Source organism: Papaver somniferum, unplaced genomic scaffold, assembly GCF_003573695.1.
Source record: "Papaver somniferum cultivar HN1 unplaced genomic scaffold, ASM357369v1 unplaced-scaffold_132, whole genome shotgun sequence".
Taxonomy (NCBI): Eukaryota; Viridiplantae; Streptophyta; class Magnoliopsida; order Ranunculales; family Papaveraceae; genus Papaver; species Papaver somniferum.
The window spans coordinates 20,852,263-20,869,120 of NW_020622381.1; the positions used below are offsets into that span (position 1 = coordinate 20,852,263).

Here is a 16,858-nt window from a genome sequence, read left to right on the forward strand (position 1 = left end):
TTAAAAATAAAGAAAACTTATTACAAAATTGACTTCAAGATATGAGAAAATAACCAAGACATTGATTCCACTATTACACATGAATTAATGATGGTCAATAATCCAAAACTCTAATTATCTTTTAAGTCCTTTATATCTTAACTCACTAATAATCAAGCAAATTCTCAAACATCAATTGTATCCCTTAAGCATAGATTATCTAAACAAAGCATAACCTATCTAATTGAATCACAACTGATTAGGAAAATTACGCAAACAATTTAAAACTCTACAAAAGCAGTGATTGAGTGAATTATAATTAAATATTAGAGAAAATGTAATAGTTACCAAATTATTCATGCGTAATAGATTCCTCATTGCCTTGGTTGTGAGAGAATTAGCACATCATCATGTTGGAAACACGCTCGAAATTCATTATTATTGCTCAAAAATGGTTTACAAATGATGAAAAGGGAGAAATATAATGAAAACCGGGTTTGTAACAGTTATATGTGTTACAAACCAGAACGACACACAGTATGTGTCACTGATACTGTAGCAAATAAGTCTGCCTCTGATGTACGACCCTCGGTTGTATGTCGTTATCACTGTAGAAAAACGACTGTCTTTGCTGGTCTGTTCTTCGTGTTCTTCAGCTATGCAGCTGCAGAAATGGTGACTCTCTGCCGCTTGATTTTTCGACTCTGTGGTGCTCTATTCCTCTCCCAAACTCTCCGTGCCCCTTTATGAAACACCAGCACCCTTTATATAGCCTGTAGCACCAAGAAATCTCGTTATAACTCAAGATAATTCTCTCTTAACTCGGCCTTGATGAAAAATATTTTGGGAATATTTTCTTCCCTGATTTAGCTTCTCACGCTGTTTCCCCATGCCAAATTACTCTCAACGCATCCAATCATTGTCCAGAAGTGTTCCAACATGCAGCAGCCACGCGAAAATCTCTTGGTCACTCAATCAGGACTCGGAATGGAAAACCAACCCGTGATGCTCTGATTTCATATCTTGGGTTATCTAGCCAAATTTGATTGAAAAAAACACCCATACCAGCTTTGTTATGACAAATCACATCTACCCATGAAGTTTCAGGGATTGAATCTCACTAAATCACGTCCAAACATCCGATTGAAAATCAACCAATTCTCTTCACCATGTTCCCGCCAAAATAAAATTCTGAATTTGTTAAAGAAGGTCACCCCTTATCCAGTGGTCGCCCCTTATCCGTTGCTGGAGTCCGAATAACATATGTCCTCCGGGGTGCCTTTAACAACTTTTTGAGCCGAGTTTTCCATCAATATTTATTTCCAAAAAATACCTACAAACACACAAAAAACCATAATAAGGACGAAAACAAGTACTAACAATACGAAACATTGAGGACAAATTAGACACATAAATGCGTCTATCAAATACCCCCAAACTTATTATTTGCTAGTCCTCGAGCAAAACTAAAAAAATAAACAAAATCGAGTTAATCTCTGGAGGGTTTACCAGAGGTGTACCCACAAAACCATTACTCCAGACCCTATCTGTCTACGCAGAACCTTGGAAGGCACTAAAGAATCTCCTTGGTTGGCATACAATCACTGACTACAGGAGGAAGTACCCTGATGCGAAATTCCAATTGTTGTACACGAGTTTGCACTCAAGCATACTAAAATTCATATAAAGTGACAGAGCTCTACTCAGATAGTTTCTGGACATCATAACCGGAGTCAACCAATCACATGGAAATATTAAGAAGATGGATAAAGAAAAAGATGGTTTAAAGTGAACGGTGTTTCCCATATCTGTCTGAAGGCCTCTGCCAGGATGAACCTATCCTAATGGACTGAGATACCGGTCAGACTAATATCAACACAACTGGCATATACAAGGGGACCAGCGGTCGATAATCCTAACTCTAGGTCAACACAACTGGCATATACAAGGGCACCAGTGGTCGACTTTATTGAATTTATTCCGGTTGGTCTGATGGTCTGGTTTTAATTTTTTTTATTTTTTTATTTTTTTGGTATCTCAATCACCCTATTTCACTTAAAAAATCGTGTGCCCCACCAAATCACTTAAAAAATAAAAACAGAAGGATTAGGATTCAAGGAGATATGGCGAAACTACCATGTTTTTTTCTAATTCTAACACCTGAGCTCTGTGGTTTTATGAATAGACTCTTTAGATGTTTCCATCTAATCAGATTGGTTCCTCAACTCCTACAACCAAGATGTTTCCATCCACTTAGATAGGTTAGTGCTATCCTTAATAGACATAAATTTCTAGGCTCTGGAGTTTATTTATACTGCAACTAAAAAGTTTCTCCCATACCTCCAAACTTAAATCTGACATTGTCCTCAATGTTCTAAAGATAAAATTAAAAGCATGAACAAGGAGAAACTGTTACCACTTGAAGAAAAAGAGTCAAGGAAAGATATTATCGTGTTGCATGAGCATGGGTTGCCTCCCAAGAAGTGCTAAGTTTAAATTCTTCAGCCAGACATTCGAAGAATTAGTCACCTCGTAGAACCATATAGCAGTAGCCGAAATAATTGTGGGTCATCTGGATCAAAAAGTGTTACCCACAAGAAGAGGAAACTGCAACATACCAAGAAGATACTGAACACACCCTTTCTTAAGACAACTACATCTAGTTGTGGTTCAGGTTCAGGCTCTATAAAAGGGTCTAAATAAAAAGCTTTCATCGGTTGGATTTCCTCAAAGCTAAGATCTGGTTCAGGCATTAGAGTCTGGAAAAACTCAACTAAGAACTTAGAAGCACATAACAACAACCTGAATAATTGAGGATCCTTTAAGTCAATTAGATTTGACTCACACAGCTGAACACAATTGAAGAGGTGGTCTTCCTTAAGAAAATGTGTCGACCCTATTCTCCTAAAGTAATTAGGTTCGGTCTCAAAACTTAATAACCGACACATCTGAAAATTATATGTTCCCACAATTGGAAGAAAATTTTTTGGTGGGAAAACAAAGTCAATCTTGGTATCATGGCCTGGGTTAACCACAACAACCAGAGGATGGGTTTCTAACACCTGAGATTCTTTTTGGACATTACTAGGTTCGGTAAAATGTGTATGGAGATAATCTTGTAAGATGGTTGATGCACAAATGTCAAGTCCTACACGAGGGAACTTTCTAATAGTTAAAGCACACGGAAAATTACCCCCAAACTTAGAGTTTTCTGTGTCTCTAGAAAGACTAGTCACAACTTCCCTAATTTCTAGGTCATCAGATTCCTGAAAATGGTCAATTGATTCTTGTAAGTCTGGTTCATCCTCGCTCATCTCTACGAGTTTACGGTCTTCTAAGATTAGTGTTTCTAAATCGCTAGACTCTAAAACATCATTCTCCGGGTAAACTCTTTCCTCTAAACCATCATCACAATCATATAAAGGATTACCAGCGAAAGTTTCTAGTAAAGGCTCATTAACTAAGATGTTAATCATAGTTACTTCCTCCGATTCACTGATAGGCACATCAAATAATAGATTATCCAACATACTGCAGGCTAAAGGATCATGAACTACATCGTCTAAAACGGTGGTATCTCTAGTCAAATCCTCATCCTTTTGAATAGGTGAATAATTATTAAAATTATTTGGATTTGTACTAGAAACAACACTATCATTATAAATCTCAATCGGAGTAACAAATTCGTGATCACTATGCCTACATATTTCATGTTCTTCATCAATACTATCCTCATCATAATCATCTTTATAATAACATGAAAAAGATCTAACCTCATCAAAACAAGTAGTGTTACCAATTCTAACCTCGTCATCTTGATTATGTGAATAAAAACTATCCTTATTTTCGAGGGTGGTATTTGGAAAACTACACTGGAAATAAAGACTATCCTGAGCAAGTTTTTCCACAATCCTATTTGTACTCTCAGTAAATTGCTTGAAGGTCTCTTCTATAGATATCTTAGTTGAACGCTCTACGGACTCTTCTGGGAGAAGAATATTATAAGTCTCTTTCATAAATAACTTCCGTGTTGACTCATTGAAACTCTTGAGAGACTCTTCTAGAGAAATAGAAGGATTGTTTTGCTCGTAAGACCTGTGGGTATATGGATAGTAATTGGGCTCACAATGGTATGAACCATAACCTTCAAAAGTTTCGCGTTCCCAATTACTATTCACACTATGGTCATAAAAAGGATAATGTCCAAGCTGCTCAGTCGGATAGTCATTGTATTGGCTATTATAATACCAGTTCGACATCCTAACCGCAAGGGAATTCTAAACAAACACAAAGAAGGATGACTCGACCACAACAAGCCTATTTTATCTAGCAAACAAAAAGCATGATGGCTCCACTTAGATTGTTTCTAGACCAACTTCTATTCTTTCGAAAGGGAATTCGTTACAATTTAAGCAAACCCCTCTGGAATCAATCTGAGTCAAAGTAAGTTGAATAGAGGCGAGGGAAGATGCGTGGAGCTTTGATACCCAAGGCCTCACCGCATTACAAGGCGGAGCAGTCACGCATTCAACTCACAGAAACCATCATGAACTTCGAAGTATGCTTAAAAGAGTAACCAATATTTTTCGAATGACTTTCCTACTAAGCTCGTTACCCTATCAGTCTCGTTCTAGTCAAAATTTGAGGCTTAGGTTCGCGTTTGGTTTCGTTTTCCTAAGGCGGGCAAGAAGAGAACGGTGATGAAATCCGAACCCTTATCTTGTATGGCCAGGCCTTGCCCTTTACTAGGAAATTAAAACAACCGTATTCTATTCCTCAACATATATGCATACAAAATCATCCAGTAAACCCGCTGACAGGGGATTCGCGGGTGTTTAAAATTCTTACCTCCCGTTCCAGACGGGGGATGAACCGTTGAAGTCGACTCGGGACACGACTACTATGTCATGTACGAACCCGAGGGGCCGAGGCGATATTGTAATCGCCGTCCTTCTCTGCACACAGTTTATTTAAAACTACCCTTCCGTCGGGTTTTTAAAAATATAATAAAGTCCAATGTCCAAAAATAAAGTCCAAAAAGAAAAAAGGTCCAAAAATAAAAGATTACAGAAATAAAAACCTTAATTACAGTTTCTAAAAAAAATAAAAAAAAATTATTTACAAAATCTTCTTCTTCATTCCTTTTGGATTTCTCTATTCTTTCCTTTTTGGGCTTTGCCTTTCTTTTCAACACTTTCTCCCTTTTCTTTAGCTTAGCTCCAAATCTGAAACCAAATAAGAAATACCAAAACGCATAAAAAAGAACAAAAATAATAAAAAGAAAAAGAAAACCTAAAAACAAATCTATAAAAAAATCAGCGTCGGCGGCGCCAAAAATTGATGTGATTTCAATAATGTTGTAGTAATAAGGTTCGTTGAGGCTTGTGAAAGCAATGGATTTTTAGACTTATAAAACTTAAAAATAAAGAAAACTTATTACAAAATTGACTTCAAGATATGAGAAAATAACCAAGACATTGATTCCACTATTACACATGAATTAATGATGGTCAATAATCCAAAACTCTAATTATCTTTTAAGTCCTTTATATCTTAACTCACTAATAATCAAGCAAATTCTCAAACATCAATTGTATCCCTTAAGCATAGATTATCTAAACAAAGCATAACCTATCTAATTGAATCACAACTGATTAGGAAAATTACTCAAACAATTTAAAACTCTGCAAAAGCAGTGATTGAGTGAATTATAATTAAATATTAGAGAAAATAAAATAGTTACCAATTATTCATTTGTAAATAGCTTCCTCATTGCCTTGGTTGTGGGAGAATTAGCTGCTCATCATGTTGGAAACACGCTCAAAAATCATTATTATTGCTCAAACGGTGTTTACAAATGATGAAAATGGAGAAATAATTCAAAATCGGGTTTTTAACAATTATATTTGTTATAAACCAAAAAAAAACGATACAGAGGATGTGTCATTGTTACTGTTTCTCTAAGACCCACGACTCTGTGTCGCAAACGCTGTATCAAATAAGTCTGCCTCTGATGTACGACCCTCGGCTGTGAGTCGTTGTTACTGTTGGAAAACGACGGTCTTGAATGGTCCGTTCTTCGTGTTCTTCAATGGCAGCAGCAGCAGCAGGTCTCTCTGCAACTTGGTGTTTCGACTCTGTGGTGGTCTATTTCTCTCCCAAACTCTCTATGTCGCGCTATGTGTCCCCTTCACTCTATATATCGACTTCAGAAGCTCAAATACTCGACCATTACTCCATATAATTCCCGTATCTTCTCCATTGAATGGAAATATCTTCCACGGGATAATTTCCATTTTTGATATTATCACGCTGTTTCCTGGCCATATACACACTCCAACACGTTCGAAATATATTCAGAAGGAGTCCAACTCACTCCAGATATACGCTAGACACAAGAAATCACGTGAATATTTGTCCAGCGTGATGTGATCCCCTGTTTCCTTATTGCGAGCTACCCAACCAAACTGGGCCGAAACCAACACCTTTACTATTCCTGTCTCGTCCATAGGAACATGTTCTATAAATTCCATCCTTTTAGTCTCACTGTAACATGCTCAAATCGCAAACCCTTATTACGGCAGCTCAAAGTTATTTTTCCCGCAAATTTCATCGTTCAAATGAGGAAGAAAGGGTTGCCCCCCTATCCGTCTGTGGAGTGTAAATAACAGATGTCCAGTTAGGGTGCCCCTTATAAACTGAGGTGTCCCTTATCAAGGCAGGGGGGTCCGAATAACACGTGTCCTCCGGGTGTCAAAATCAACTTTTCGAGCCGAATTTTCCAAAAATGTTTATTTCCAAAAAATACCTACAAACACAGAAAACACCATAATAAGGACGAAAACGAGTATTAACAATACGAAACATTGAGGACAAATTAGGCACATAAATGCGTCTATCATGCTTCCTTTAAACAAATGTAAACATTGCTTCTTAGGATGAAATCTTCACCTTTATCCATACACATAATCACAATAGCATTCATACAATTATGTCGATGTCATATATTTACGAAGTTCAAAAGACAAACGTTATACTTCGTATTCTGATTCCTTAATACTATGATCATGCGATCATGTCTCACTACTAGAGTATAATCATTCACAGCTTCGCAGTTATATTTTCAATATAACACGACTTGAAAGATACATTAGGAATGAAACAGTTCAAGTCAATATTACTAAGCTCAAGAAGAAGGATGATGTCGTCGTTGTAGCTTGTTACTTCTTCACATTATTCAGGTCTTCGAGTAATACTTGTATGTCTCATAATCCTAGACTTTCTAGTCTAACCTATACGAAGTTGTCTCTAGTTACATAATCAAGCGACTCTTAGATGAGTTTTGATTCACTAAAATATGACAACCAAACTTGACATACCAACGCTTGGTGGGTTCAACCGATCTATGCTCTAACAAGACTAATTAAGGAACCAGATGCCCTTTGGGTCAAAACTATGGGCTCTAGATATTTCAGTTTTAAACGACCCTTACAAGATAAAGCAAAAACAAATGGCTCTTAGACATGGAACTGCATAAGCCAAGGTTTAGAACATATCCATAAATACAGTGTTTAAGAAATCGGAAATGGGCATGATATTAGTATATGGAATGACAAATGGGTACCTGAACTAAAGAAACCTTAGAAAATTATAGGTTTCCACAAAATAACCATCTTATGTTAGTCTCTGACCTGATTGATTTTGAAAGCAAGACTTGGAATCTTGACATCATAAACTCGAATTTCTCTAATAATGTAGCCTCTAAGATTCAGAACATTTATCTCTTCGAAGACCAAAATCACATGCTTAAGAAAGATCAACTAAGATGGACATTAATTAAGTCAGGAGATTACAGAGTAAAATCCTTATATGATATAAATTGAATGAAACTGGCACTGATATAGTTAGTCTTAATTTTCCTAATTCTTTTTGGATTGCTTTATGGAAATTAGACATTTCTCAGAGAATTAAACTTTTTATATGGAAATGTATTCAGAATGTTTTATCTTTTAATTCCAAAATGCATGGAAAGGTAAAACAAGTTGAATGTTATTGTACTTGTGTAAAACTGAGATAGAAACTACTGAACATCTTTTACTACATCGTCCTTATGCCAAAAAGGTATGGAACTCAGCTCCAAACCCCATCTCCATAAATATAGATTCACTCTAGTACCTTATTGGGCATATGTAAAGATTGGATTAAGAACCCTAAGAAAGAAATTTATTTAAAATTAATGCTTACTAAGATGTGGTTTATCTGGAAAGAAAGGTGCAACATGGTTTTTGAAAACAAGTCAACAACTCATAATATTTTAGTTATAGAAATACAAGGATATATTTCTTTCCGTTCAAAGAAGATCACTGTGCAGAACAAACCCAAGAAACAAAATAAGTAATCTTCAACACATGTTTGGCAGGCACCTATAAAAGACACTCTCAAAATTAATGTTAATGCATCTTGGATTTCTGATACTTTACCTTCTAATTTTGCTATAATTCTGAAAAATTAATACAGGCAACTCAGGAAAAGGAAAAGCAGGGAAGTCAACAACTTCAAGCCTACAAGAAGTAGAGGCTTTAGGAGTGCTACAAGCTACTATCTGGGCGAAAGAGAAAGGTCTGGAAAACTTCAGCGTAGATGGAGACTGCGAAAGTATGTATAAATACTTCCAACGAAAGAAAGTTGAAATTTCTTGGCAATCTAAAGCTTATCTGGATAAAGCTAACAGACTAGTTCAATTGTACATCAATTTTTGGGGTTTTTATTATCTAATATAAGAAAACCTGCCTGTGGATTGATATTCGATAATGCTACTTCTTTTGTTCCTCATACTCACTTTGAGTTTTAGTTTGCGTAATGAAATACCTTATTCACGGAAAAAAAAATCATTATATTTCTTGACTAATAATATTAACTTTATAAGAGGGTTCCATGAAATTGCTAACACACTAGAAAGCAAACGGAGAGACAAAAGATGGACCAAGGAAAGGTGCTTGCTTCACCCATTCTCTTCTTCCTTATAAAAATTCTCAAAAAAACAAAAGAATAAAAAAATAATTAATGTAACAATTAAAAACTAACGTACGAAAGAAAATAAAACATAGTTAATATTATAGATTAAGTATTTTCGCTTTTATGCTTCTACAAATCCTTACATGAAAGTCAATAACACCCCATTTCTCACTAACCTCCATCCGGTTGGGCGCGTCGGTCGAATCAAAAGATTGGGAAGTACGTCGGGTTTTGATTAAAATTTGATTCTGTATGAAAACAAGGTGCAAATGAAGAGGTACATAATTGAGCAAGTTATTCATCACTGATCAAAATAGTACTATTTAGAAGCCCAATGGAGAAACATCCTTTGAAGATAAGAAGATGATGGAATTGATTTTATCATGCAGTTATATCCTTTGCTTCTTGCTTCTTCATATCCAAACTACTTTAGCTCAAGAAGGTATGTATGTTGTTCGTATTGTTTTTGTTCAAATGAATTTCTTTTTGTAATGTAAGTTTCATTCCCATTTTCACAACCACTGGATGGGCTTCGAGATCTTCGCAGTACCCATCCCAAGCAAAAATTGATAACATGGGATTAAAACGAAATTAGTTTACTTTGTTAAATGGTGGTATAATTAAAGTTTAAACATCGAGTGTCTATTTTGATTTCCTCTGTAAATTGCAGGTTTTGTAAGTATAAATTGTTGTAGATCATCGAATGCTATTACAAATGATCCAAATACCAATATAAGTTGGATTTCAGATAACGATTCATTCCGAAACGGCTACGTGAAATGCAAAAGCATAAATTACAATCAAAATGCTCGAATATTTGAAAATACATTTGGGAACAAATGGTGTTACAATTTGACTACGACAAAGGGTAAAGATTATTTGATTAGAGGCACATTTCTAGATGGCCCTCTATTACGTTCCTCGAACGATACTTTCTTTAACATATCAATTGATGCAACATCAGTAGCCCAAGTTAATTCTTCCATCGACTCAGTAGAAGTCGAAAGCATTTTCCGGGCAACTGATCAGCATATAAACTTTTGTTTAGTATTAATTTTTTTTTTCTTTCATGTATTCTTTAAAAGTTTAGCAAACTTGAAATAGATCAACTTTTATGGGACATGAGAGTAATTTATACAACAATTAAAAATTAACAAATAAAAGTATACTCTCTTTTATAATTGATAATAATTTACAATATAGCCTATTATGTATGTGATTTTGTCAGGTGATTTTATTTAAGGTTTTGATATTAATCAGTAAAAGAGTTTGGTGTTTATGGGTTTCGAACTCAAATCACTGGTAGCAGTGTCCAATGACTTTAAATTGTACAATAACGACATCAATTGTAGTTCTATTAAGGATTTAATTAAGTTAAGTCGTAATCTAGAAGATATAAATAAAAGAGTCCAAGAACTTATATTAAACAGTTGGTTTCCGAGTCAGTTTGGGATTTACCAAAACCAAACAAAGATTAAAAGTCCTTATTCCTTAGGCTTACTCTTATGGGCTTACTCTTTAGGTTTAAAACCATCCAAGATTCAAGGCTCGACACGTCATCTTGAATTAACATCCAAGCATTATCGTGATAGATTAGAGCCGTTAAATTTTAAAATTTTAGAAAAAAATGATGGCCGAGGTTTAAAGCATCAAACGATTTGGCACAAAAGACATAACCATTAGATTTGGATAAAATTTAGAAGTGCCAAATGATTGGCATAAAAAGTAAATTTTCTAGCACCTAAACCATTTGGTGCCACAAACTTGAATCTAGATTCATTCAAGCAACTGCTTGAACACAATATAGAAGTGGGACTTTTCGCCACACTTCTGTCACCGTGGTTGAATCTTGAATGTTGGTACCCCATAACACTTTTGTCATCTACTCATTGAATTGTATTAGAGCAGGGGCTATAGAATGAGTGTTTTTAACACTTATTCACTGCCCATACCAATGAGAGACTAGCTGAATGAGGGATTTTGTGACTATGATGAGCAAATTTAAAGGTCTAAGCGGCTGATTTTCAGTCGTTTTCTTATTATCATTTATTAAAAAGATACAAGCGGCTAAACATTAATCGTTTCACTTTTTTTTTAAAGATTATTTTAATATTAAAACTTGTAAAGGGCCCATTTTAAGGAATTTTAAATTAATAAAACTCTGAACATATCCCAAATGGCTGATTTTCAGACGCCTAGTGAAGGTTTGTCGGCCACTCATTCAATTCAATGAGTGTGTGTGATTTGGGGAAAAAATGGGGACGTCAATTATCCGTAGTAACACTTAATTTGCTCAAATTCAGTGAGACTCATACATGTTGAATGAGAACCCTCACTCCATAGACGTTGTTCCAAGCAGTTAGATACATAGTTCCGTATGGCTTAAAGTAATGGGTTTGGTTCGGTGCGTTTTAAACCAGAATTTTTTGCCCCCTAGGGATATTTGTCTTTTAACACTTCTTAACCAAGCAGTTTAATTGGTAAGATTTCTTAGACAAATAGGAGGGTTCCATGAAATTGCACACACTATAAAACAAACAGAGAGACAAAAAATGGACCAAGGCAAGGGTCATTAGCTTGCTTCACCCATTCGCTTCTTCCTTATAAAAATTCTCACAAAAACAAAAGCATAAAATAAGAATTAAAAACTAACGAATAAAAATAAAACATACTATAGATTAAGTATTCTCTCTTTTATACTTCTGCAAATCCTTACATGAAAGTCAATAACACCCCATTTCTCACTAACCTCCGTCAGGTTGGGCGCGTCGGTCGAATCAAAAGATTGGGAAGTACGTCTGGTTTTGATTAAAATTTGATTCTGCATACCAATAAGGTTCAAATGGAGAGGTACATGATTGTGTAAGTTATCCATCACTGATCATAATTTAGAAGCCCAATGGAGAGACATCCTTTGAAGATAAGAAGATGATGGAATTGGTTTTATCACGTAGTTATTACCTTTGCTTCTTGCTTCTTCATATCCAAACTACTTTAGCTCAAGAAGGTACGTATGTTGTTCGTACTGTTTTTGTTCAAATAAATTTCTTTGTGTAGTGTAAATTTCATCATCTTCACAACCACTGGATGGGCTTCGAGATCTTCGTAGTACCCATCCCAAGCAAAAATTGATAACATGGGATTAAAACGAAATTAGTTTACTTGTTAGATGGTATAATTAAAGTTTAAACATCGAGTGTCTATTTTGATTTCCTCTGTAAATTGCAGGTTTTGTAAGTATAAATTGTTGTAGCTCATCGAATGCTATTACAAATGATCCAAATACCAATATAAGTTGGATTTCAGATAACGATTCATTCCGAAACGGCAACGGGAAATGCAAAAGCATAAATTACAATCAAAATGCTCGAATATTTGAAAATGCATTTGGGAACAAATGGTGTTACAATTTGACTACGACAAAGGGTAAAGATTATTTGATTAGAGGCACATTTCTAGATGGCCCTCTATTACGTTCCTCGAACGATACTTTCTTTAACATATCAACTGATGCAACATCAGTAGCCCAAGTTAATTCTTCCATCTTCTCGGTAGAAGTCGAAAGCATTTTCCGGGCAACTAATCAGCATATAAACTTTTGTTTAGTAAGGGGTAAAGGAAATGCTTACATTTCTAAGCTTGAACTAAGGCCCTTGAGTAATGACTTGGTTTATCTAAGCAGTGATCCATCAAAAGTTCTCAAGGTTGTTAAGAGGCTGGACTTGGGCAACAAACATGCAGTAGTTAGGTATCCAAATGATCAGAACGATCGAATATGGAAGGTTGATAAAGCGCAAAAAGATGGTACTCCGATATCGTCAAATGTCAAAGTTCGTAACAATGCCAAAACTTCCGTACCATTACAAGTATTACAAACTGCTTTAACTGATGATAAGCGACTACAGTTTGGGTTCGACAACATTGATACGGGTGATAACGAGTACGTGATTGCACTCTATTTTCTTGAGCTTGATGATTCCGTTGGTGTTGGGCAGAGGGTGTTTGATATTTACATCAATGGTGAACTGAAGTTCGAGAATTTTGATATATTAGGAGGTGAAGCCGGATCAAATTATAGAGAAATTGTTCTGAGGTTTACTGCAAACAAGTTCCTGAACGTGAACTTAATCAAGGTGTCCAATGGTTCTGAATTTGGTCCCATATGCAATGCCTATGAGGTTTTACAACTCCATTCTTGGGTTCAAGGAACTCTTCAAAACGATAGTAAGTTTTATCTCTTATTTTATGTCACAAATGTGCAGTTACTGGACTATGCTTAACCGGTAAATATGCACGGACTTTAATGCATGCGCTGTTGTGAGTATTTTTGATCTAATACCAGCAGCATCACAGCCAAAAATTTTAAACGAAACGCGGAAAACTTGCTAATGGTTCGGGGCCGGGTAAACATTAGCAGACTTTAGGGAACCTGTTTCAGGAATAGAATTGGAACCAATCAATAGGATTTTGGGGGGTTAAAAGCAGAACCAGAAATGCTAAGCTTATTCTTGTTTTCTGAACATTTTGCTTTACTTTGGTTTCAGTTGATGCAATTACTGAAGTGAAAGATGAATTGGTGGCTCAAAACCCAGAGAATGAGTTATGGGAAAGTTGGACTGGAGATCCATGTCTTCCTCTTCCTTGGGGAGGTCTTTTCTGCATACCTAACAACCAGGGTTCCTTCATCATCACTATCCTGTAAGTACAATTTTGTGGAATAAGAATGTTGGATTACCTGTTCAAATCTTCTGTTAGTGGGATTTTTATGTATTGTTTACTTTGCAGGGATCTATCATGGAAAAATCTTCAAGGATCACTACCTTCCAGTGTCACTAAACTGTCCAATTTGGAGAAACTGTATGAAACACCACTAGATTTTCTTTTTTCTATACTGTTTTTCAATGTAATTTTTCAATTTGGGTCCAAATTAACAATGTTGATGATCAAACTTCAGGGATGTTAGCCATAACGAATTTGTTGGGTCTATTCCTGACTCATTTTCATCGATGCCGCATTTAACAAGATTGTAAGTTTATGTTACTCCCGTTATAATTTGACTCACATTCTTAGGGTTGAACTTGGTCTAATACTTAGTTTTTGCGCTCTTTTAGGTATTTTGGATGCAACCCTCAGTTCAAAAATGTTCTTCCTTCCAGCTTAATGGATCGGTCAAATCTTACTACAGAGTATGAATCTATAGCTTGAAAGAGTAAATTGGTATTTGTTTATTGTATTTTGTCAAAGTTATTATAATCACAATTTTCTCATTTCAGCTCTGGAAAATGTGCTCAAGCCTCTAAACGTTCACTGTACTTCATAGGAACTGTTGCGAGTGGTGCTGTTTTTTTCAGTGTTGTGTTTGGTGCCCTCTTTCTGTGCTTTTACAGAAAACGGAGAAAGTCTCAAAGTAGAGTGGAAGAAGAGATCCAAATAACAAACGGTGAGATTACTTACAACTCTTTGCCATAAAGATAATTGGAAGTTTAATGAATATCTTATGGAAGCGTTGTAGAAGGCTATATTTCTTGTTGCTGAGTTCAGAACTTAGTTTCAGCGGTCCGAGATTACAGCGATTTAGTCCCGAAGTTTGTAATCTTAACCGGCAACAAGAACCATATTTCAGAATAAGAGCCTAAAATCTACGGCCCATACTCTTCAAAATTATATCTACTCACTTGTCAGAAAGCGGTGAACCTTCAGGGGAGTATGGGAAGTAGGTTAGAGAATGTAAACCAATACAGTGAGGGTATATCTTCTCTATATCTCTTGTTATAAAGAGTTTATCTTGTTTGAGTACAATCTGTGGCTTTATGGGCATATTTCAGTTAACTTACGTGTATGTCTTGTGACTACTGCTGAACTGATGAATGCCAAATAATGCAGATGTAATTTTTTCTATAGCCAGCATGGACAGCCTGTTTGTGAAGTCAATATTCATCGAACCTTTTAGTTTGGATTCAATTGAAACTGCCACGAGCAAGTACAAAACCATGATAGGTGAAGGAGGATTCGGATCTGTCTATCATGGTACTCTGCACAATGGTCAAGAAGTGGCTGTGAAGGTCCTGTCAGCAACCTCAACTCAAGGAACTCGTGAATTTGAAAATGAGGTAAAACAATATTGTTAAAGATCCTCCCTAGTAATCACCATCCTGTCTGATTTGTCTTTCTTTATTGTTGTTCTTCAAAAGAGTGATTTGTTGCATTTAGCCATTATCCAAAACTTTTTGGCGTAATATTTCAAGCATACTTTTTTGCTCACATTGATGTGCTTATGAATGTGGCTTATTAGTTAATCTTCAATTTTGTATAGCTAAATCTGCTATCATCTGTTCAACATGAGAATTTGGTTCCCCTTCTGGGCTATTGTTGCGAAAAAGATCAACAAATTCTGGTGTATCCCTTTATGTCCAACGGCTCTCTACAAGATCGCCTCTATGGTAATAACCTTTTCCTGATTTCGAGGTTTGTTGACGGATCTTAACTGTTGGTCTCTCTTACTTACAATCTTCTGCACTTATAGGGGAAGCAGCAAAAAGGAAAACTTTAGACTGGCAAACCAGACTCTCTGTAGCACTTGGTGCTGCACGAGGTACGTTAGTTAGAACATTTGGTAATAGATATCAAGAAACTTACTAAAAGGAAAATTTACTTGCACTCATCTAATCTGTTTTAACACGCTATTTGATCTTCTACCTCCACTTGGGGACCATATCCAAGGGATTAGCTTTTGTGCAGATGGTCATCAGATCCTTTATGTCGTCCTCATTAAGTCAAGTTGTTCTAAAACTGACTAGTAATTCTAATAGTTTATAACCAACATTAGAATTTGTGAGAACTATTCGTAAGGTGCATAACAGTCCAAATATAATGTGGAATCATTTACACTTCTGAATGAATCTGAATTTTGACAGCCAAATAAAATGTCAGATACAATTCTTAAGTTCTTCTGTTTCACTATCTTTAATCCTTTTTAGGTTTATTATATCTGCACACGTTTTCTGGTCGCGCTATCATACATAGAGATGTAAAATCGAGCAACATTCTTCTGGATCATACCATGACTGCTAAGGTCGCAGACTTTGGGTTTTCTAAATATGCTCCTCAAGAAGGGGATAGTAATGCTTCTCTGGAAGTAAGAGGAACAGCTGGGTATTTGGATCCTGAGTAAGTTTCAATATTTCTTTCTTATATGCAGCTTTGGATACTCAAATCCATCATCATGACCCTTCAGTTTCTTTAAGAATGCACCATATTTTGCTGAGAAGTTAAATCCTACCCTAGTTCGCCGCTTCTATTTATTTAAGAATATAGAGGACCGTACAATTGGTAAGTTGAAGAAGTAAACCACTTGAGTGGTATTACTTCATTTCTCAAACATGGGATGACAAATGTCTCGTGAAAACATCATCCAATATGTTGTTTTAACTTGTTAGAATTAGACGGTCTTTTCTGTTTTTGACTGACCAAAACGTGGCATTTACTTTGGTATGCAACTTGTTGATACGATTCATCAGATAAAATTTTGATGAAAACCGAAACCTCTTCTAACCATGGTTTATACTATCTTGAATTTGTTCATCTCAGGTACTACTCGACCCAGCATTTATCTGCAAAAAGTGATGTCTTCAGCTTTGGTGTGGTGCTCCTGGAGATCATAACCGGTCGGGAGCCACTGAATATACACAGACCACGCAGTGAATGGAGCTTAGTTGAATGGGTATGGTCTTATATGCTACTTTCTTCTCTCCCTTGTTAAATCATGGCCTAGGTATTCAGTTCATGCTATCCTACACCAAAGGTCTATGTAGAATCATTTGTGTTCAATAGTCATGTTTTCTCACTCTTCCTTGTGAAGTGGGGG

At 35.9% G+C, this 16,858-nt stretch overlaps 1 protein-coding gene across 1 annotated transcript in view; it reads left to right on the forward strand.

Annotated features, from left to right (window-relative positions):
- Positions 1-11,643: 11,643 nt before the first annotated feature.
- LOC113332712 (nodulation receptor kinase-like) overlaps positions 11,644-16,858 on the forward strand; it is a 6,204-nt gene continuing 989 nt past the window's right edge. Inside the window, exons 1-12 of the mRNA XM_026579227.1 lie at positions 11,644-12,001; positions 12,223-13,218; positions 13,539-13,692; positions 13,780-13,851; positions 13,949-14,020; positions 14,106-14,180; positions 14,268-14,434; positions 14,878-15,104; positions 15,308-15,434; positions 15,518-15,586; positions 15,972-16,161; positions 16,582-16,714. Of these exons, the coding sequence (XP_026435012.1) occupies positions 11,923-12,001; positions 12,223-13,218; positions 13,539-13,692; positions 13,780-13,851; positions 13,949-14,020; positions 14,106-14,180; positions 14,268-14,434; positions 14,878-15,104; positions 15,308-15,434; positions 15,518-15,586; positions 15,972-16,161; positions 16,582-16,714 (2,361 nt within the window). The 5' untranslated portion in view covers positions 11,644-11,922. The remainder of the gene's footprint in view (positions 12,002-12,222; positions 13,219-13,538; positions 13,693-13,779; positions 13,852-13,948; positions 14,021-14,105; positions 14,181-14,267; positions 14,435-14,877; positions 15,105-15,307; positions 15,435-15,517; positions 15,587-15,971; positions 16,162-16,581; positions 16,715-16,858) is intronic.